The 22910-nt window shown below is 44.0% G+C and overlaps 1 protein-coding gene across 3 annotated transcripts in view; it reads left to right on the top strand.

Annotated features, from left to right (window-relative positions):
* The first annotated feature begins 11599 nt into the window (after positions 1 to 11599).
* CASP10 (caspase 10) overlaps positions 11600 to 22910 on the top strand; it is a 41598-nt gene continuing 30287 nt past the window's right edge. The window contains exons 1-4 of one of the 3 annotated variants that reach the window (XM_075530003.1): positions 11600 to 11854; positions 12380 to 12479; positions 13890 to 14242; positions 17503 to 17596. In XM_075530003.1, the coding sequence (XP_075386118.1) occupies positions 13947 to 14242; positions 17503 to 17596 (390 nt within the window). In that variant the 5' untranslated portion in view covers positions 11600 to 11854; positions 12380 to 12479; positions 13890 to 13946. Of the gene's footprint in view, positions 11855 to 12305; positions 12480 to 13580; positions 13633 to 13889; positions 14243 to 17502; positions 17597 to 22910 lie in introns of those variants that run through there. The other 2 variants (XM_075530002.1, XM_075530004.1) reach the window with 2 other exon arrangements.

Raw genomic sequence — 22910 nt, 5'->3', positions numbered from 1 at the left:
AAGGCTTTGACGGGCCCTTCTGATAGACTCATAGGGCAGTCATCTAGCAGGGAAAAGGTGGTAAACTAGAGGGTACCCCCAAAACCAGGAATCTCCCCCCCAAAGTTATGTACCATATATACTCGAGTATAAGCCGAGGCACCAAATTTTACCACAAAAAACTGGGGGGCTTTTTCAGCATTAAAAATGTGCTGATGCCCTCCCCCCCGAAAAATTTACTGCAGAGGAGAGCACTGAAGCTGCAGCTCTGGGAGATGGACATGTCTGATCAGAGCACACGGGAGCAAATGAAGGCGGAGGAAGAGAGAGGGAGCACATCCTGGCCCACCAAGCCCTCAGGATGATGTCCCTGCTCAGAGCAGCCAATGCACAGAGAGGACCATATGGCCGGCTCCACTATGAGACACGACATCCCTCACTAACCCGTAGCTCTACAGGGGACAGCATTGGAGACACAGTGTGGGAATTTTGCCTGATTTGATCCCATCATACGGAGGCAAAACACTAAGGACATGCAATAGAACAGCAAGGGGAGCAGAGCAATGAAGTCCTCAGGGAATAAAAAAAATAGACTTTGGGGCCAGAGTGTGGCACCCCATCAGACTCCACTGGAAAACACTCCTAGGGGTCAACAAACAGACCTTGAACTATTTATATGCTTTTCTTTATTTTTTGTCATTGGTTTTTATTGTTGTTTTCTTTTGTTGCTTTGTTTTGCTCTGTCTTGTTTTTGTGCATATTATTATCTCTGCAGGTCTATCTAGATAAAATAGGCTGGATGAACAATCTGGAGGAGAAAACAACAGGACCGATGGTTGGGGGGTAGGGGGGAGCATGGAAGAGAGGGAGGTAGGGGAAAGGAAGTGGGTGTTTATAAACCCAGGGACAAGGGAACAACAAGTGATCCAAAATCGGTGGTGAGGAGGGTCTAGTAGGCCTGGTAGGGCATGATCAAGGGCAATGTAACCGAGAGGAATTACTGAAACCCAAATGAAGGCTGAGCATGATAGTGGGACAAGAGGAAAGTAAAAGGAAATAGAGGAAAGAACTAGTAGGCAAAGGGCATTTATAGAGGTCTTAATATAGGCATATACATATGTAAATATATTTATATATAAGGATGGGGAAATAGATCTATGTGCATATATTTATAGGTTTAGTATTAAGGTCACAGATGGACATCGGGTCTCCACTCAAGTACTCCCGCAATGCAAAAATAGTTTGTTCTATTAAACTGGCATTCCATGATGGTGACGTTCGCAACACAATCGCTGAAGACAAAGTGGGAGCATAAGCAAATGTGGTGAAGAAAGTTGATGGAGCCTGGCTATCAAAAGATATAGCATCTGGGGACTTAAAGGCTTGAAGGTAAACAAGCGGCCATCTAGCTGAGAAGCAACAAAGCCCACATGGAAGAAGCACACCAGCTTGTGTGCTCATGAGGTGTTATGGGATCAGGTTAGCCATCAAAGAACAAAAAAATCATATCATTGTGAATGAGGGGGAGTGTGGAGTGGGGACCCAAAGCCCATCTGTAGAGAAGTGGACATCCCCTTACAGAAGGGAGACGAGCCAGTCAGGGCACAGTATAGCACCGATGAAACATACAACCTCCCTCCAGTTCTTTAATGCTCTTCCCCCCACCCCCAACACACACTATCATGATCCCAATTCTACCTTACAAATCTGGCTAGACCAGAGGAAGTACACTGCTACAGATCAGAGCTGGAAACACAGGGAATCTAGGACAGATTATCCCTTCAGGACCAGTGATGAGAGTGGCAATACTGGGAGGGTGGAGGGAAGATGGGGTAGAAAAGAGGAACCAGTCCAAAGGATCTACATATAACCCCCTCTCTGGGGGACAGACAATAGTAAAGTGGGTGAAGGGAGACATCAGACAGTGTAAGACATGAAAAATAATAATTTGTGAATTATCAAGTGTTCGTGAGGGAATGGGGTGGGGAGGGTGGGGGAAAATGAGGAGCTGATACCAAGGGCTCAAATAGAAAGCAAATGTTTTGAGAATGATGATGGCAACAAATGTACAAATGTGTTTGACACAGTGTATGTATGTATATATTGTGATGAGTTTCATGAGTCCCCAATAAAATGATTTTAAAACAAAACAAAACAAAAATGTGCTGAAAAACTTGGCTTATGCACTAGTATATACAGGATTTAATATTTTTTTAACAAAACAACCTTACCACCTTCAAAGGATTACCCCCAATAAAATGATTAAAAAAATTTTTTAAGAAAAAGACTTCCCATTTCATTTAATACATTTTCAAATCTGTGATTACGTTCTTGGAAACATTTTTCACACTCCTCTGTTTGGGTGGCTCCTCCCTCACTTTTTTCTACACCTCTTCTATCATCAAATCACTGTCCTTTCATATCCCTCTTCATTTGTGGAAACAAAAAGGAATTACATGTAGAAGGTCAGGTGAATAAGGTGCATGGGGCAAGAGAGGCCTGCTGTATTTTGCCAAAAACTGGCACACTGGGATGGCTGCATGAGCAGGTACATTCTTGTGGGGGCAAAACCAGTCCCCTGTCTGCCACAGATCCGGCCTCTTTTGTCACACACTGTTATGGTATGTTTTCAGAACCTCTAAACGGAAAGCTTGATTAAGAGTCTGACCTGAACAAACACAGGGACAAGGAAACAACATGGGACCCAAAATGGTAGTGAGGGGGGAGTGGCAGGCCTGGTGGGGAATGATCAAGGGTAAGGTTGCGTAGAGAAGAGGTACAGCTATAGCCCAGGTGGGGACGGAGCCTGGTAGTAGGGCAGGAGGAAAGTCAAGGGAGATGGAGGGAAGAGCTAGGAGTCAAGGGGCATTTATGGAGGTCTAGACAAAGACATGTACATGCAAATATATATATGAGGATGGGGAAATAGATCTATGTGTCTATATTTATAGGTTTAGTATTAAGGTGGCGGAAGGACCTTGGGCCTCTACTCAAGCACTCCCTCAATGCATGAATACTTTCTTTTATTAAATTGGCACTGTACGATGCTCACCCTCCCGACACAACTGCTGAAGCCAAAGCGGGTGAACAAGTAAATGTGATGAAGAAAGCTGCTGGTGCCCGGCTATCAAAAGAGATAGTGACTGGGGTCTTAAAGGCTTGAAGATAAACAAGCGGCCATCTAGCTCAGAAGCAACAAGGCCCACATGGAAGAACACACCAGCCTGTGTGATCGCGTGGTCCCGAAGGGATCAGTTACCAGGCATCAAAGAACAAAAAATCATATTATTGGCTGCACACCTCCATGATACGATCGCCAAAGACAAATGGGTACATAAGCAAATGTGGAGAAGAAAGCTGATGGTGCCCCGCTGTCGAAAGAGATAGTGTCTGGGGTCTTGAAGGCTTGAAGGTGAACAAGTGGCCATCTAGCTCAGAAGCAATAAAGCCCACATGGACAAAGCACACCAGCCTGTGCGATCATGAGGTGCCAAAGGGACCAGGCATAAGGCATCATGCAAAAAAAGAATGTGTGTGTGTATATATGTATATAGTGAATGAAGGGGGAAGTACAGAGTGGAGACCCAAGGCCCATTTGTCGGCCACTGGAGATCCCCTCACAGAGGGGTTTAGGAGAGGAGATGGGTCAGCCAGGGTACGGTGTAGTACCGATGAAGAACACAGCTTTCCCCCAGATCCTGGATGCTCTCTCCCACCAACTTCCATAATCCGAATTCTACCTTGCAGGACTGGATGGGCCAGAGGTTGTACACTGGTGCATGTGGGGGGTGGAGGCACAGGGAATCCAGGGTGGACGATACGTTCAGGACCAGGGGTGGGAGGGGCGATGCTGGGAGAGTGGAGGGTGAGTGGGTTGGAAAGGGGGAACTGATTGCAGGGATCCGCATGTGACCTCCTCCCTGGGAGATGGACGGCAGGGAAAGGGGGGGAGGGGAGACTCCAGATAGGGCAAGATATGACAAAATAATCTATAAATTATCAAGGGCTCATGAGGGAGGAGGAAGCGGGGAGGGAGGGAAAAAAAAGATGACCTGATGCAGAGGGCTTAAGTGGAAAGCAAATGCTTTGAGAGTGATTAGGGAAAGGGATGTGTGGATGTGCTTTATACAATTGATTTATGTATATGTATGGATTGTGATAAGAGTTGTATGAGCCCCTAATAAAATGTAAAAAAAAAAAAAAAAGAGTGTGACCTGGTGGAATGAACTGCAACTGCATGTGAGTTGACATTTTCATCCATTCAGGAAGTTGACTGATGTCCAGCACAAGGTATGTCATCATTCAACATTTCACCAGTTTTGAAATGAGAAAACCACTCCTACACTTGAGTGTTTCCCATAGCGCTGTCCTTGTAAGCTGTGTTCAACATCACAACAGTTTCGGTGGCATTTTTCCCAAGCAGGAAACCAAACACAGAGTTGCACGTTGTTCTCTTAAATCAGCCATCACAAAAACGAGGTTCCAGCAAAACTGCTTTTACAAAAAGTTCACTGTGACCAGAGAGAACCTTCCCAGTCTATGCCACTGGGTGCAAGAACTCACAGCAAGTTGCTTGATGACCCCTAGTGGGAAATAATGCATACTACAAGAGTTCCCTCTAGGGGAGGTTTTATTTTTTTTGGGGGGGGGGGTACCCCCCACGTAAGCAGTATTTCGTCTTTCTAGTCCTGTCAGCTCACCATCACCATGACCCTCAGTGTTGTCTTCCAAATGTTCCAAATGTGAGGAACCAACATCTACCTTGTGCCACGTCCCCACTGTAACTTGCCCCAAGCATCGTCTTAGTACCAGGTGTTCCAGAACAGAGTTTAGACTTGTCTCCCAGTGCCTTTATTCTCCTCCTTTTCCTTCAAAGCCTAGCTCCAATGTATGTACCTCCTCCTCCAAGAAGCCTTCCCAGGCACCCTGTGTAGATTCATCCAGTGCTCTGGATTCTGTGGCACTTAGGTGGAAGCCCTTGCCCCACCCCATGCCCCGCCCAAGCGCTGCAGACATTTTATTCAGCTACCTCATGCTATGGGCAGCAGAAGCTCTGGGCTGGAGCAAGAGCAGGAGGTATGGAGTTGGGCAGACCTGGGTTTGGGTGGTGAATTCCCACCTCTTCCTAACTTGGTCAGGGTGGCAGAATATTTGCATTCTCTGACGCTTGTTTCCTCATTGATAGAACGTAGATAGCAATACTGACCTTACAGAGTTGTATGAGCATTAACCAGAGAACAAGGGCTTACAAAGTGGAGGTCGTCAGTAAATATTGTCAACAGAAAATAATGTTTTTTTTTCATTTTGCCTTCCCATTGTGCTCAGCTCAGTGCTTGATAGAAATGAGAATCCTGATAGCAAGGGCTCAAGTAGAAAGAAAATATTTTGAGAATGATGATGGCAACAAAAGTATAAATATGCTTGACACAATGGATGGAAGTATAGAGTGTGATAAGAGTTTTACAAGCCCCCAATAAAATTTTTAAAAATATATAAAACTAAGGATTCATGGGGGTGGTAAAATGAGTGAGAGAGGGAATAATGAGGAGCTGATATCAAAGGGCTCAAGAAGAAAGATTATTTTTTTAAATTATTGATGCCAACATTTGTACATGTTTGCTTGATAATAATGGATGTATGAATTGTTATATGTAAGAGCCCCAATAAAATGATTTATTATTAAAAAAAAGAAATGAGGATGCACTTTCTACCAGGGTCAGTCAGTTGCCTCCCTAGGTGGTCCAAGGAATGAAATATAAATAAATATAATCATAAACATAAGTATAAATTGCAAGTTAATATAAGACCAAGGCTGAGTTTCTTTTTCTTTAAAAAAAATCATTTTATTGGGGGCTTGAACAACTTATCACCATCCATCCATCCATTGTGTCAAGCACATTTGTACATTTGTTGCCATCATCATTCTCAAAACACTTTCTTTCCACTTGAGCCTTTGGTATCCGCTCTTTTTTCCCCTTCCTTCCCCATCCTCCCTCCCACTCTCATCCTTGATAATTTATAAAGTTTTTTTTCATGTCTTACACTATCCAATGTCTCCCTTCACCTACTTTTCTGTTGTCCGTCCCCCAGGGAGTTGGTTATAGGTAGATCATTATGATAGGTTCCCCCTTTCTCCCTATTTTTCCCTTCTCCTCCTGGTATTGCTACTCTCATTATTGGTCCTAAGGTGTTTATCTGTCCTGGATTCCCTATATTTCCAGCTCTTATCTGTACCAGTGTACATCCTCTGGTCTAGCTGGATTTGTAAGGTAGAATTGGGATCATAATAGTGGGGGAAGGAAGCATTAGAGAACTAGAGGAAAGTTGTAAGTTTCATCAGTGCTATACTGCACTCTGACTGGCTCGTCTCCCTTCCGTAGGGGGGTGTTCAGCCTGTTTGTTAATAAATCTCGAGTTTCCCCCCTAAAGTAAAACATCTGAGATTCTGTACTTCCTTCCAGAGCTCTGCGCACTTGCATTAGCTTGATTATAGAGTAGACACCTGGAGCATGGGCTCAGAGGCCAAACTTTCTTACTTGAATCTTCGCTCTGTCACTAGGTAGCTGTGTCACTTGTAGCTGTGTGGCTTTGGACAAATGACTTAACCTCTCTGTGCCCCAGCTTCCACATTTTAAAGTAGGGATCATCGTAGTGGTAAGCCTTATAATAAGATTGTTGGAACAATTAAATAAGTAATGGGATGTGGTATAAGTATTATTATCAACAGAAGGCAATCCTTCCTGTTGAAGTGAACACTTGGGGAGGGCAGACTGCATGCACTTAGCTTGCTTTATTCTTTTCTTCTTCTTCAGCAAACCAATTTTGTTTACACAATACATATTTTGCCATTAGGTAAATAAAATTGTTTTACAAAGAAAATTAGTAAACAAAAGCACCCGACTGAACTGCACTCCGCATCATAGCAAAAACAGACAAGCACTGTCTTGCTATTTGAAAATGGTTTTCCCTGGAAAATTTTGCCTTACGTGACTTAACTACAACCTTATAAATCTCCACAGAAAATTAAAAACACCTATGAATAAATTGTAAATGCACTTTTTAACTTCTCCACACGAAGAGCGTTTATATTTTCACATAGGTAAACTTCAAACCCATCATTTTTGAATGTTGTAGCTAAATAGTGTACTTTAATAAGAATCCATAAAAACAAAAATAACTTAAGTATACATTATCACAAGGCTTGGATTTGTAGGCAAATTTTAAATAGTTATTCTTTAATTGTAAAAAACCTTAAAGATGCTTGCACGCAGTGCTATGTAGTGTAAACCTAAGTGGGCAATAATGCCAACTTAGAGGAGTGTTTATAGTTTGTAGCAATCTACATTCATTGATTTTTTATTTTAGAATAAGTATGTAGCAGTACAGATTTAAAATAAGCGAGCACAGCATTCTTGCAATAGTCAACATGTTCATAAAGTGTTGAGATGTTTCCATGGTGTAATTATCCCCACAGTCAGATGTTTTATTTTAGTTTTTCAGGCTTCTCTAATTTTTAATAATTCACATCAGACAGACCCAGCACAAATTAGGTAGGACAAAATGAGTCATCTTTTTATACCTTTGAAATTCCACGAAACATTCTGAAACAAAAAACTATACTTAAAAAAATCTCTTAATTCAGATGACAAGCATTAAATAAATTGTACACTAGAAGAACAAAAAACCTGTAACTACTCAGTGTATTTCACTGGAAAATATCAGATGGCAAAATATCAATTTAAAAGCAATAACCTCATCTCAGCCAACAAGGGTTATTTTTGTTAGAGTAAATCTAGCCTATTATTGTCTCACCAAGATTTGTCATTTCGTATACGAATCAGATGTGTGGCTTTATGCAGTAAAAAGCCATTTTCAAAGCAGCATTCTGTCATGTGAATACAATACACCGTATTCTTCTTGAGCCTAACTGAGGCAACTTCAGTTCTACCCTGGGGAATTTACATTCCAAAAACACGACACCAAATACAAATCTAAAAATTGCAGCTGTGTAAACTGAGACACGGTGGAGTGACTTTACATATGAAAGGAACAGCTGCATGAAAGGCACTTCAGGAAAATCCTCATCATCAACTAACATTTTTTGAAATTCAGTAATGCCAGTGTTCCAAAAGCACACAGGTAATGGGAACCGCTCATGTCGAATCATTTCAGAAATGTGGTAATAATTTACATTCAAGTGACTAATGTAAGTCTTTATGCCTTTTTGCTTTCAAGAATTTCATCTATACATATAAAAAGACCAAAGAAAAAGAGATTTGCATTGTATGACAGGGCGGTGAGATGTATTTTTAAAATACATATATACTAAGTATACACATGTATTTTAAATATACACATATTAAGTATGTGATCTTTGTGGAAAGTGATATAACATTCACTTAAGCAATCCCATTGGATCGGTGGGGCATACAAGCTAATGAAGTAAGACTCATAACATAGAAGACATACGCTCTCTCACGTTCCCTGTAGCACTGTTCTCAATGGCAAGGAGTCGGAAGCAGCCCAAATGCCCATGAGTAGAAGAATGGATGAAGAAACTTTGGTAATGCACCCAGTGGAATATTATGCATCGCTATAAAGACAATGATCAAATCACAAAACACCCAAAGGCATGGATGGGCCTGGAGAACATTGTGCTGAGTAAAATTAGTCAATTTAAAAAGTCAAATATTGTATGAGACTACTTCTATAAGGATAAAAACTAAGACAAAGACTTACGTATCAAAGAGAGCAGACTTGGGAGGTTCCCGAAGGAGGCATGGCAAGGGCAGAAAGATTAAGCAAAGGATTAGAAGGTATGAACTGGGGTGAAAGGGAAGATGGTGGTCGGTAAGAGAAAGAGAAATCAGGGGAGGAAGGAGTGGGATAGAACATGGAGTGAGGCCGATGAGTGGTTTGAACTGCTGAATGCAGACTTGATGGTCTGAGAAGTAAATCCCTTCACTTAATTCACAACAGCAATTCATTTAAAATAACCATCTATCATAAGGACCAAATCTCATACACCAGGTTCCCAATATGAGCTAGTGATATCAACACTATAAATAATCAACGCAATGCGAATCCACACATACACAAAGGAAGACTAGCACCCTAGTGAATAAGCATATTAACAAATGGGTCATCTGCATGACTTTGTTCTAGGATTTAGGTTCCTTGCAGGGTTCTGACTGGGCTATTTGGATTCTAGGACCTTGAAAGTAACATCCACCTACCAACAAAATTCAGAACTGCAAATTCAAATTCTTATGATTTGAGATTTTTTAAAAAGCAAACATCTTTTGCTGTCCATTTGTAAGAATTCAGTGTCTAGGTATAGAATTAAAAAACCTAGATGGACTAATAAGTTGCCCATTGGACAACAGAATGTGTCCCCTCAACTTCTCCCGCCCCCCAACTTCTCTTGGTATTTTCTAGCAGATCGGAATCACATTAGAAACTGATTACATCTTGTTCTAGGGAGGAGAGAAAAATTACAGCCAAAGAAAATATATGAGTGCCTATTTCTCACAAAGCATGTCATTCAAGGCTCTATCTGCCCTTCGAGGAACGCTTGCTCTGCTCAGGCACTTACACTTCTTGGCCACCCACTGAACAATTCTTCCATTAAAGTTGTTTCATGAGATGATGTCGTGTTCTAGTGTAGATGAGCCTTTCCTAAGGAACTTTAGCTGGTGTTCAGTAGCAAGAATCCTTCCTCTACATTGGTTTAGCATTTACTGTTGTTATTCAAATGTTTCTTTTTTTTTAACATTTTATTAGGGGCTCATACAACTCTTATCTCAACCCATACATATACATACATCAATTGTATAACGCACATCCGTACATTATTTGCCCTAATCATTTTCAAAGCATTTGCTATCCATTTAAGCCCTTTGCATCGGGTTCTCTTTTTTCCCCCCTCCCTCCCCTCTCCCCCTTCCCTCATGAACCCTTGATAATTTATAAATTGTTATTTTGTCATATCTTGCCCTATCGAAGTCTCCCTCCCCCCCTTCTCTTCCGTCCATCTCCCAGGGAGGAGGTCACATATGGATCCTTGTAATCAGTTACCCCTTTCCAACCCACTCACCCTCCACTCTCCCAGCATCGCCCCTCACACCCCATTCACATGTTTCTTATGAGTGCCAATTAGTTTTCATGTTTTGTTCAAGCACGAAATGAGTAGCTTTAAGGGACCATAAAACAGCGGTTCTAGACTACACTATAGTATAGTTTCTCCCCTTTACAAAGTATTCTTCATGAAATCTTAAATGGAAAACAACACGCAGAAATCTTAGTACTACAACTTCCCATCGAAACATTGTGTCACAGTGGAATACAACAGGTGGCCATGGCTGAATTCACAAATGTGGAAACACTGCCAGAGCCCACACTTGGTCTGCCCTGCATGACATGCAGCTCGCGGATGCTGTCAATGTAACAGCACCAGGGCACGGGCGGATACGTCTGCCATATTTGGTGGCTTGGTCTGAGGGGTGGCGTCGCTCTGAAAAGCACCTTTCGGGAACTTGGGAAATGCACAATAAAAGCGAAAGGAGGGCAATCACACACTTCAGAGTTACAAGGGGCGCCGAAGCGGCACCGTTTGCTCCCGGCGCCACACGCAGCTACCAGCCCGGTTCCCTCCTTCACGAAACAGAACAAACTGCTAGAGCGCCGTATCTGCAAGGTACCGGGCGACTCTGAGCAAAGAGCGCTGCAGAGTCACAGCAAACATCACGAGCAAGTACACTTGCCGCCATGAAGTGCGACAATAAGATACACAAAATGTAGCAGCCCAGGATCCCGATACACATTCCTGCACAATCTGATGTCATCCGGGGTCGACAGGCTTTTTCTGACCGCTGGCAGGAAAAAGCGGAGCCTACAGAGCACAGCATCGAGACCAGGGATAGGGAAAGGCAAAGAGCAAATTGCAAATCTTCTCGGCTCGCACCTGCTGAAGGCAGCACAGATCCAGCCCCGTCATACACTCTCCATGGAAAAAGAGAGAAGACACCTGGCAGATGACTGCAGGTGGTACTTACCGCCTCGTTGGAGAAAAGAAACAAGCCTGGAGGGCAGGTCGGCCCGGTAGCCGTCGCCGAGGGTCTCTCGGATGCGCCCGTGGGTGTAAGGGCCGGGCGCCGCGGACGCTGCCGCTGCCGCTGCTGCACTGGGAGCCGCCGGGTTGAGAGTCACGCGCGCCGCGGCCCCTCCCAGGCCCCGCCTCCCCGGGAGGCTTCCCAGCCCGGAGCCCCGCCCCCGGGAGGCTTCCCAGCCCGGAGCCCCGCCTCCCCAGGAGCCCGGAGCCCCTCTCCGCTGGAGGCTTAGCAGCCCCGAGCCTTTTCCGCCCGGGAGGCTTCCCAGCCCGGAGCCCCGCCTCCCCAGGAGCCCGGAGCCCCCCTCCCCGCCGGAGGCTTCGCAGCCTGGAGCCCCGCCCCCGGGAGGCTTCCCAGCCCGGAGCCCCGCCTCCCCAGGAGCCCGGAGCCCCCCTCCCCGCCCGAGGCTTCGCAGCCTGGAGCCCGGGGCCGCTCCCCCCCACGCCCCCCCACGGCGCGCAGTTGTGCAGGCCAGGCTCCGCCCGGCTCTGTCTACCGTAAATCAGGTCCTTTGGAATACTTTCATATTGGCTTCTAACTTAAACTCCTCTTTTGTTATTTTTGTTTTGTTATTTATACACGGATTTATCTTTTAAAATAAAGGGTTAAGATGAGCTTTGGGGGTTTTATTTGAAAGGTTAAGTGACGTTGGGGACAGAAGGTGGTGGAAAGTCTAGGACACTTAGTGACTTCCAGAGAGTTCGTTTCTAGAGAGGTTAAAGAGATCGATTGACACCGTGGCAGCCACAATGGGCACAGGGACCATGGTAAGTATGGCGCAGGACCGTGCCGTCTTCCTTCTGTTGTGCATACGCAGGATCTATGAGTTGCAACCGACCAGATGGCGGTTTGCTTTGCTGATGTCCAGAAGCACTATCCTATAGGAGTTCTAGTGAGCAGCTAACCACAAGGTCAGCGGTTCAAACTCACCAACAGAACGCTGAGGCTGTTTATTTCGGTAAGAATTTAAACAAGGGGCACTTCTACCTTGACCTATGGAGTCGTTCTGAGTGGGAATCCACCCTCGGCAGTGAGTGAGGCGTACTCCATCCTATAGAGGTGCTAGGAGTGGCTTTACCTGGGGAAATCCTGAGCGGAGAAAAAATGCGTTCATTTGCCTTTAGGGGCCACTGTTTGCCATGTTTTCTCTCACGGGCCGAGGGGAGGAGAAAGGACAGCTATGACATCAGCAGGAAATTAATATCCAGTTACATGAGACCCACATCCCGCGTTTCACTTATTCAGCCAGTAACAAGTCTCGAGTGCCCTTCCTGAGCAAATGCTCTTTCCAGGATCTTCCTGGGAACTTACAGGACACCGAGGACCAGGTCGGAATTCCAGTTTCCCCGAGTGCTATCTACCTCCAGACGATCACCGGGACTCGAGCAGAAGGTAGGAATGCCTTTCCTTTGTGGGTCTCGTGCCTCTGCCCTTTCTTGTACTGCACATGATAAAACTTGGGAAAACATGTCCGCGTCGCCATGGCATTCGCGGGAGCCATGGTATCTGCCAAACAAGAAGGAAAGTCAAAAGAAAAGCAAAATTAAGGGTGTCGCCAGCATGCCCCTCGCTGGACCAGCAGGTGTGAATCTGCACGCTGAGACATCGCGTGGCCGCTTTAGTAAAGCGACAGGACAGACTCTTCAGGAAAACAGAATTCTCCTTAGAACCGAGACTGCTCTTGTCTCCAAGAACCCGTCGTTTGACCTTGGGGATAAGTGAAGGGCAGGCCCCATGGATGATTTCTCAGTAAACAGCTGCCTCCCTCAACGTCGGAAGTGATACATGCTCTTGTATAGCATTCTAGAAATTCAGACAGGGTAGGAAAAAGAAGAAAAAAATGAGCCTACATCAGCTCCATGGCAATAGGCTTGGTTTCAGGGTTTAGTGACCTGACCTGGAGGGTCTTGGCAATGGAGCTTTTGGGTCTGGCATGTTCACCTTCCTTTTGGAAATAGTTTTCTGATACCTAAAAATAGCCAAGCCATGCCCAGTGAATCTACACCTCAAGTCCTTGGAAAATGAAGGAGCTCTGTGAAGGCAACGTGCCTCTACTTCAAACACATTTCAGTGTAGGGAAGACAGCAGGTAGGTGGAACCACTGACTGGAATTTGTACCTTCCTACCCTGAACCGTGTGTCCTGAAGCACTGCCCAGAGAGAGAATCAACTCCAGAGGCAGAGGGTTTGCTTTGCGGTTTGATTCTGGTTGGGCAACTTTGTCTATCAAGAAACGTCCCTTCCAGGGTCTGGGATCGGGGCTTGTTTCTGGTAGCGACAGCCCTGCTCAAAGTTAGTCATCTGAACTTAAGGATGTCACGAACAACGACCCTCATGACATGTCGTTGTCATTGGGTTGACAGATGTTCCAGAAGACTAAACTTCCATGTTGCCTTATTTCTAAAGTTCTCAACAGAAATCCAGGAGCGATTTCTGCCACTAGGCCTGTGAACTCGGGTGGGGCTGCCAAGCCTGAGTCATATCAGGCTCCTCCCTCCTTCTAGACTAGCTCCGATGGGGGACATTTTGATCTGAGAGAAATCAGGGTAAGTTGAGCTCCAATAAAAATTTCCCCCCACACCTCCTAAAGGGTAACATACAAACTTGTGTTGAGGTGGACATTACTAGGCTGCTGGTAGTTGAAGCAGCCTTATAAAAACTTTTTCTTTTTTTAGCACTTCCAGTAAAGTCTTATACTGGGTACAGAGGCTGCTGCCAGGGGTGAGGGAAGGGCCCGGAAGTTGGGATATATTCTGTTTCTTACTCTCTCCACTTTCTGCCCAACTCTTCTGTCTCTCCCAAGCTGGCCATGACATTTCGAAGTTAAGATCTGGACACCCGTTTGGAGGAAATTCACATCATGGATTTTCGCAAGAAGCTTCTGAGGATTGACACATCCCTGGGGACCAAAGAGGTGGAGGCTCTGAAGTTTCTCTGTCGAGACATGCTGCCCCACAAGAAGCTGGAGAAGGCCGGCTCGGCCCTGGAGATTTTTGAGCAGCTGCTGGAGGAGGAGCAGCTGACCGAGGAGGACCCTGTCCTCCTGATGGAGCTCCTCTACATCATTAGGCAGAAGTCGCTGCTGCAGCATCTCCAGTACCGCCCGAAGCAAGTGCAGGCCTCGCAGTCCACCCCGGGGAGGATCTCTCCTTTCAGGTACATGGGGGCTCTGTCATCAGGACAGGAGGGCGTTCCATCTCCCTTCCTGTTTCATACTGGAAACACCCAGCCTTCATTCAGGCCACCGTGTTTTGAAAGGAAACTGGGATTAAGATCTGATTGCCTACCACCTAGCTGCTTGGCAGTGTGTCCCTGGGAAATGCTTTGACTTCCTGTGCTAATGAGATGGGAGGTCGGGAGGGGAGTTCTGGGCCTGAAGGTTCTTCCCTTTGGAAGCTTTTCCGAAGTGTAACCATACAATTATTGTTGTTAACTCAGTTACTTTCGCTGCAGAGATGCAGCTCTCTGGAAGGTATTCGAGGCTTTCAGAAGCAGATTGTCAAGCTTGGCCCTCATAGGGCCGCTGGGTAGATTTGAGTCACCAACCTTTCAGCTATATCTGTTTGTAACATCGTTCCCTTTGTGAAGTTCCCCTAAGCCTAGCAGAATCTGCTGCTCTTCTTGTTTATCAGCCTCTCAAGTGAGAAAGGAGCCCTAGTGGCATAGTAGGTTAAGAAATGGGCTGTTAACCGCAAGATCAGCGGTTCAAATCCAGCAGCCGTCCCCTGGGAGAAAGACAGGCTTTCTACTTCCCTAAAGATTTACATGAGGTGCCCTGGTGCTTATGCGTTAGGCTGCAGCACACATGGTCTGCAGTTTGAAGCCACCAGCAGCCCCCTGGAGGAAGACTGAGCTTTCTTCTCCTGGAAACATTACAGTCGTGGAAAACCCACAGGGGGTCACTTTGGCAGTGAGTCTGCCTTTTTGGTTTTTACAGCCTTAATGGTAGAGTTTGAAGGCGCTCAGGAGAAGGGCAACGTAATTGATAAACAAATCAGTCGGTGGTTTCCATACACCAGCCTCTTCTTGAGAGACGCGGCAGTTGGTTTCGGTTTCGGTTTACAGACTTGGACACCAGATGGGGGCACCCTGTCCTTTAGTGTGGGGGACCAGCCTCCACACGGAAAGGGTCCAGGGGTGGTTGTGTAATTGAGGGGTAAATTAAACAGACAGACAAGGCAAAGCATGCAAGGGTTCACTTCCATCTCCACCATGGCTCCAGGAACCAGCTCCAAGCAGAGAGAGAGCTTGCAATGTATTCTCATGAGTTTGTATAATCTCGGGCAGGCAAGTGGAAAAAGAGTATACGTAACAAGAAGGGGTTGTATGAGAGGCAGAAGCGGGATGAACTAGGGATAAACACACAACAGGAAAGGGAGGCCCTAGAGGCCTACATGTGACAGGAAGGTACAGACATCACCAGATGGGTGGGTTCTAGAGTCAAGAGGGAAACCTAACCTGAGTGCTTCTGAGCTGGCCTGACTTTAGGGGTCTTTGTGCTCTTCTCCAGGGGAACAATCTGTGGTCCTCAACAGAAGGGAGTGGGTCCTACATAAGGTGGGACAGACAATAGGATCCGATTGCTTCGGATGGCAGACAACCTTCAGTCAGATAGCCTTCAAGCAGTTGACCTTCAAGGGGATAGTGAGCAACCATGTGTTTGAAAGCAGCACCTTGAAATTAGCATTATTCTGGGGTGACATTGAGGGGAATGACTTTCACTTAGAATGTGACTGGAAGGTATCTGCAACTTACTAACGTGAAGGTTCCCTCCACTGGAGCCCTGGCCTCCCAGACTCCTTACTGGACGGATGTTGAGAGTTTCCCCGCTCTCTTCCCCCTTCTGTTTCCCATACTTTAGGGTCACTATGAGTCAGAATCAACTTGATGGCAGTGGACAGGACACTGTTCATGGATTCTCCGAGTAGTGCAAAGTGTTAACATATTAATGATATGGTAGGCCTTTGGAGCCCACCCAGAGGAACCTCATACGAAAGGTCTGGCAACCTACTTAGGAAAAACCAGCGAGTGGAACCCTGTGATTTGCTCTTCACAGGTGGGGTCGCTAGGAGTCAACACTGACTTGATGGCAGGGAGTTTGCTTACGCTCTCGGTTCTTCCTTCATGGACTCGCTGATGTTGCCATATTCCTCCAGGAATTTTAAGAAGTTCATGCATATTTGAATGAAATGTGCAAAACAGAAAAGATGTGGCTGAGGGTGGGAGAGAGAGAGAGCATCCCTGTTTTATGAAAATAAAAATAAAGAAAGAAAAGATAGCATTCCTGTGATGTTCAGTTACAGATTTTTAAAAATACACTTTTGGGTGGAAGAAACTCCACCCCAAACCAAAAACCTGACTCCCTTCCATCAAGTCAATGTAAACTCTGAGCGATCTTAGGGGCAGAGTGGAACTGCTCCTTAGCCCTATAATGCCTGGATTTTTAATTTCAGGAATTTTTTTGGTTTTTATTCTTTACTTTCATAGTTATCAATATATACATTTAATTAAATGTTATGAAAACATCACACTTGGCATTATAGGGTTAGGGTGTTCGAGACTATACATCTTTGTGGGTGCAGATTGTCTCAACTCTCTCTCTCATGCTGCAGTTGCCGGTACTGACCTTGTGATTAGCAGCCCAGTGTTTAACCCACAGCACCCCCAATGAAGCAGAATATAGGCATTTTGCCCAAAGAGGTAAAATATAGGCACTAGGCTATGAGGGGGCAGACCTTGAGTAACACTGTTTTCTATTGCTCTCTGACGGAATGCCTGTGCCAGAGAAACTTGCAAGGAGGAGTATTGGAAGTGTAGTGTAGACATGGCTCTGAGGAGTAAAACACTACATGCTTGGAACCAGTTCCTAGAACCTGAGCTATACTTGGTCACCAATAGAAATAATGAATTCTGGAAACCATCATTTATTTCCATTCCACTCTCTGGAAGTTGGAATCGACTCAATGGTAATGGATAGCGGCCATCTGAAGCCCTTTTGCTGGCAGGTAGTGGTGTTTGTGCGTGACTGAAACGTTCCCTTCTCCTGATTGTCAGGCGGGCCCCTGCTTGTTCCAGTGGTGGGTTCGGATTGGGTCCTCCCTGTTGAATGTCTGTCCATAAAGTCAGCCTGAATTTAGACCATGGCATCAGAGGGAGGAAGGAACACAGTTTTAGGCCTGCCCAATGGGAGAGACAGTGGCACTTGACTTAGAACAGAAGGGCTGCCTCTGTGGTGTCTGGTATTATTTTAATTTAAAGAAGCCACGAGGAAGTTTATAGTTCTCACTTTTGGTTCTTTAAAGTGGGATTCCTCCATCAGTACTCACAGGGTTGGGTTTATAACAGGACTTGCTGCTTTTTCAGTGATGCTCTCTACAAGTGTGATCTTATATTTGTCATTTTGGGTGCATTCTTAGAAAACTGCTCTATGAATTGTCAGAAGACATGGACACACAGACCTTACGGAGCATGATCTTCCTCCTGTCAGACGTGTTTCCAAAGACTGAGATGGTGAGTGGGCCATACAGAGAGAAGGTTGGGTAGGCACTGCCTTCATGGGTCCTTCAGTGGGGACTGGGAGGGGGTTTCAGAAAGACTTATGAGTATTATTTTACCATTGCACACAGTATAGCTAGGAAAGCCAACTCTAGTTGAAAGATGGGCCAGGATTCCATCCCGGCTCTGCTGCTAATCTCATGCCCATGGTGCAAATGATTGGACCTTTCTCCACTGCCAAATTGTAGAGCACTGTTCTTCTTCCTTTTGGTTGGAAGGATTAAAGGAAATGATGTGCATAAAGCATTAGCACAGGACCTTTATTTGCACAGAGTAAGCACTCAGCCCTGAGTCTCTGAGTGGTGCAATGGTTAGCATGCTTGGTTGTTCTCTGAAAAGTTGGTGGGCGTAGTTCACCCAGAGACACCTGGGAAGAAAGTCCTGGCAATCTACTTCCTAAAGAAATCATCCATTAAAAACCCTATGGTAAGCAAACAAACAAACAAAAGATTAAAATCCTATGGAGCAATCACTTGATGGCAACTGGTTTATCCTGTCAGTCAAGGCTAACTGCTCTTGGGATCCTTGGTGTTTTGTGATACAGGCATGTGTGGGCCACAACAGGGAGATGAGGAAGAGTGAAAAATGGCAGTTAGAATTGTTTATTCATTGTCTACTTTAGCTGAGGTTTCTGAAGGAGTCCATTGTGTCCTTTTGGGTTGACTTTGCACTGTCTCCCTTTCAAAGTTTCTGTGGAAGTAAAATGAGACACATGTGCTATAGCATGTGTTGCATGAGTGTGATGAGGAATTTATAGACGGGTATCGGACATATGGGCTAATATTGAGCTTATGGATTTGATATGGACTGGGCTGGGATGTTTTCTTAATATACAATTACTCTTTTTTATAAAGTTCTTTCTTATGCACATATGAGTGTCTATGAATTTGTTTCTCTAGTCAACCCAGAAGTACACATTATGGTACCAGGAGTGGGGTACTAGAGAAACAAATCATGAAGATGGAGAATGGATACTTTAACTCCTGCCTCAAGGTAGTTCTTCTTTGGGTAATCAGAGGTCATATATGGCAATGCAGTTTACTGGGTTGTTGTCTGGAAAGAATATGACAATTTAAAATGTTGATTTTCTTGTTTCCTTGTTGTCTTGGTTATTCTTGTTCAAAATGGCAACAATGAATGTGATTAGTGTATATTTTGAGCTCAGGGGACAAAATCGCTCCTTGAATTTCTCAGAGATTATACTTCTTAATGAAAATGGCTGACAAGAGGTAAAAATGGCTAACAGGAAGCCAGGCTCTGGCTTGATTCAGTCAGATGTCTAAGGCCATATTTTGTATCAAGGGAATAGTTTAGATAAGGATTAAGATAGGTTAGATAAAGATTGAACTTGACTGTTTTGAGAATTGAGTTTAGAATCTTATCTGTTTGTTTATACTGATTTCTTCTGTTTATTATTGATATAATGATTGATAGAAATGATTATTGGGAAGTATGAAAATAGAGAGTTTGTAAACCTTGCCTTCAGTCTTAGAATTAAAATCTTTTTTTTACATTTTATTAGGGGCTCATACTACTCTTATCACAATCCATACATATACATACATCAATTGTATAAAGCACATCCGTACATTCTTTTCCCTAATCATTCTCAAAGCATCTGCTCTCCACCCAAGCCCTTTGCATCAAGTCCTCTTTTTTTCCCCCTCCCTCCCCGAAAATTAGAATCTTTAAATGGGTTTAGGACACACCTGCAAAGAAGGTTATGAAAAGATAAGCCCCACCCAGTGTCTTGAGTGCTCAGGACATTTGAAGGTGAAGAGACCTGCCTAGGGAGCTGTTGACAGGCTGAAGGGGAAAAAAAGGACCCTTTGTGTTTTTGCATTTTGAAGTATTGGTTTGTGCTAGAGGCTGGAAACAATCTGAAATCATGAAGAAACTCTCCTCTCTTGCACTGAACATTAAAGGGAACCTGTGGGCAGGCTGAAATGCTTGCTAGGTGACCACCTGGATCCAGTTGTGTGGAAGTGGAGAAATGCAGCAATAAAGAGATGGGTTGAATCTGGCCACTGACACTCATGGACTTGGTTCACCAGGAGAAGATGAGAACAGGTTGACTGGTCTGAAGTTCATGACCTAGCACAGGGGGTTAGGGTTGTTGAGAATTTGTGATGGGGCACATGGTCTAAAGCCAAGGCAGTCAGTGGGCACCCTGGTGAGGCTAAGTGAGGCAGCCCTCATCGAGCTGACCAGAACCTGACCAGATAAAGAGAAGATTTTTGAGCCTGTGAATTGATGCATATTGCTGCTGACTTTATGGACGGGCTGTCCTGATTTGACTTTGCTTAACGATGTGGACATACAAGATTCCAACTGCAATGAAGATTCTTCACATCAAAGATTATGATTGTCTTCTCAGAGCACTGGGTTGATGTAAGTGGACAGTATAGATATTGGATACCCAAATTGGGGCGGATAAAGGCATGAAGTGGTTGACTTACAAACTTTCATAGGTGGGGGAATATACTCATAGGATTATAGGATGAAGGTATAGGTGTTACTTAGCTGGAACTGTTAGGCATAGACTATTGTATTGTTCACTTATAGAATATTATGTTTAAATGAGGCTTTGGCACATATTGATTGTATGCATTTTAGTTTTATCCTATTAGGTACAGATATGATTTTGCAATTGTTTTGTTTAAAAATTATATATGGCTAAAGAGTTGTGTAAAAGTGTCAAGTTGGCAAGGGGTGGTTTGTGGCAGTAACATAATCTCCTGTCAACTTGTGAAGGGGTGGAGTCTAGCCTGTCAATTAGGTTGCAGCTTGATGACCTCACTTGGAAGTGTGAAAGAGATAAAGAGCCCACTGGAGGGCAGACACACTCTGTTTCGACTCTCTCTGCATTGTCTCTGCTTCATCTCTCTCTGCATCATCTTCCTGCTGACAAGACCCATGGAACTAAGCTAGATCTCTGGAGTTGGTGGAGCCATGTGGAGACCCACACCAGCACTCACATGTGTCCACAGCCACTGGATCCACAAGACTTTCCACCCACTGGCCTGTGAACTTCCTGCACTTGGCATCATTGCATGTGTTGTGTGAGTTTGAAGAGGAATTTACAGACTGGTATCGGACATATGGGCTAGTATTGGACTTGTGGACTTGATCTGGACTGGGATGTTTTCTTAATATACAATTATTCTTTTATATAAATCTCTTATACACACATGAGGGTCTATGAATTTTGGGAATGACACAATCAAGAGGACTGGCATTGCATCATTGTCAAAAAGAACATTTTGAGACCTATCTTGAAGTACAATGTGCCTGTGATAGGATAATATCTATCCAAATAGTGTTCAAATTTGTGCATCAACCACTAAAGCTGGTAATGAAGAAATTGAAGAACTCTTTCAATGTCTTTATTATGAAATGAATTAAGCATATAATCAGTATGTATTGATAATTATTGGTAACTGAAATTCAAAAGTTGGAAACAAAGGAAGAAACAGTAGTTGGAAAATATAGTCTTGATGATAGAAATGAAGCTGGAGATTACATGATACAAATTTTGCAAGATTGATTACTTGTTAAATTAAATATCTTTTTTCAAAAACACAAACAGTGACTATACACGTGGACCTCTCTATATGGAAGACACAGAATACACATTGAGCGCTTCTGTGGGAATAGATGATGGAGCAGCTCGATATCAGCAGCTAAACTCAGACGAGGAGCGAGGGTGCAACATAACACCAATGAAACACACAACATTCTTCTAGTTTTCTTTAATGCGTCACCACCCCCAACCCCACTATCATGACTCTAGTTCTATCTTGAAGATCTGGCTAGATAAGAGCATATGCACTAGTACAGATAAGTGCTCTCAACACACACAATCCAGGACAGTCAACCCCCTCAGGACCAATCATGAGAGTAACGCTACAATGAGGATAGGGGGAAGGTGGAGGGAGAAGGGAGAGCAAAGGGGGACCGATCACAATGATCAGGGACAAGTAACAGAAACGTGGGTGAAAGGAGACAGCAGATGGTGTAATATATGAAAATAAAAATAATTTATAAATTATCAAGAGTTCATGAGGGTGGGAGAGTGGGGAGGGTGAGAAAAAAGATGAGTTGATAAGAAGGGCTCAAGTAGAAAGAAAATGTTTTGGAAATGATGGCAACATAAGTACAAATGTGCTTGACACAATAGATGTGTGGACTGTTATAAGAATTGTAAGAGCCTCCAATAAAATGATTTATTAAACAAACAAACAAAATAAAACCCAGGCCAGGAGCTGTCTGTGGAAGACATTATTAATTGCTCATATGTAAGTTCAGGATGAAGTTGAAGAAACTTAAAATTTAAGTCCATGAGAGTCAAAATATGACCTTGAGTCTTTCCTACTGGAATTTTGAGAGCATCTCAAGGACAGATTTGCTGCATTGAACACTAATGACAAATGACCTGATGAGCCGTGGGATGACATCAAGAATCATTCCTAAAGAAAGCAAAAGGTCATTAGAAAGAAAAAACAAACAAACGAAGTGGATGTCAGAAGAGACTCTGAAATTTGTTCTTAATTGTAGAGTAGCTAAAACAAATAGAAGAAATGATAAAGTCAGAGAATTGAACAGAAAAGTTAAAAGGATAATTTGAGAAGACAAAGAAAAATATTATAACACAATATTCAAAGACCTAGAGTTAGAAAATAAAAAGAAACTCAGCATATCTTAAACTGAAAGAACTCAAGAAAAAAGCCAAGCCTTGAGTTGCAATATCGAAAGATTCTATGGGCAAAATATTGAATGATGTAAGAAATACCAAAAGAAGATGGAAAGAATACGCAGAGTCACTGTCCCGAAAAGAATGTTGACATTCTACCTCAGGAGAATGAGCATATGAGCAAGAACCAATGGTGCTAAAGGAAATCCAAGGTGCGCTGAAAGCATTAGCCAAAAACAAAGCTCCAGGCATTGATGGAACACCACGTGAAATGGTTCAACAAGCTGATGAAGTGCTGGAAGCCCTCACTCGTCTATGCCAGGAAATGGGAAAGACGGGTACTTGGCCATCTGACTGGAGGAGATCCATGTTTGTACCCATTTCAAAGAAAGGTGACCCAACAGAATGCTCAAACAATTTAATTGATATCACATGCAAGTAAAATTCTTGCTTAAGATCATCCAACAGTGGCTGCAGCTGTGCACTGACAGGGTTCAGGCCAGATTGAGAAACCAAAAACTCAGGTATAGAAAGTGATACAAAACAAACATATATCTTAATGAATTATAAAATTTG

This window comes from Tenrec ecaudatus, chromosome 13 (genome assembly GCF_050624435.1).
Source record: "Tenrec ecaudatus isolate mTenEca1 chromosome 13, mTenEca1.hap1, whole genome shotgun sequence".
NCBI lineage: Eukaryota > Metazoa > Chordata > Mammalia > Afrosoricida > Tenrecidae > Tenrec > Tenrec ecaudatus.
The sequence above is the reverse complement of the archived record's forward strand: the minus strand, read 5'-3'. Positions and strand labels throughout refer to the sequence as shown.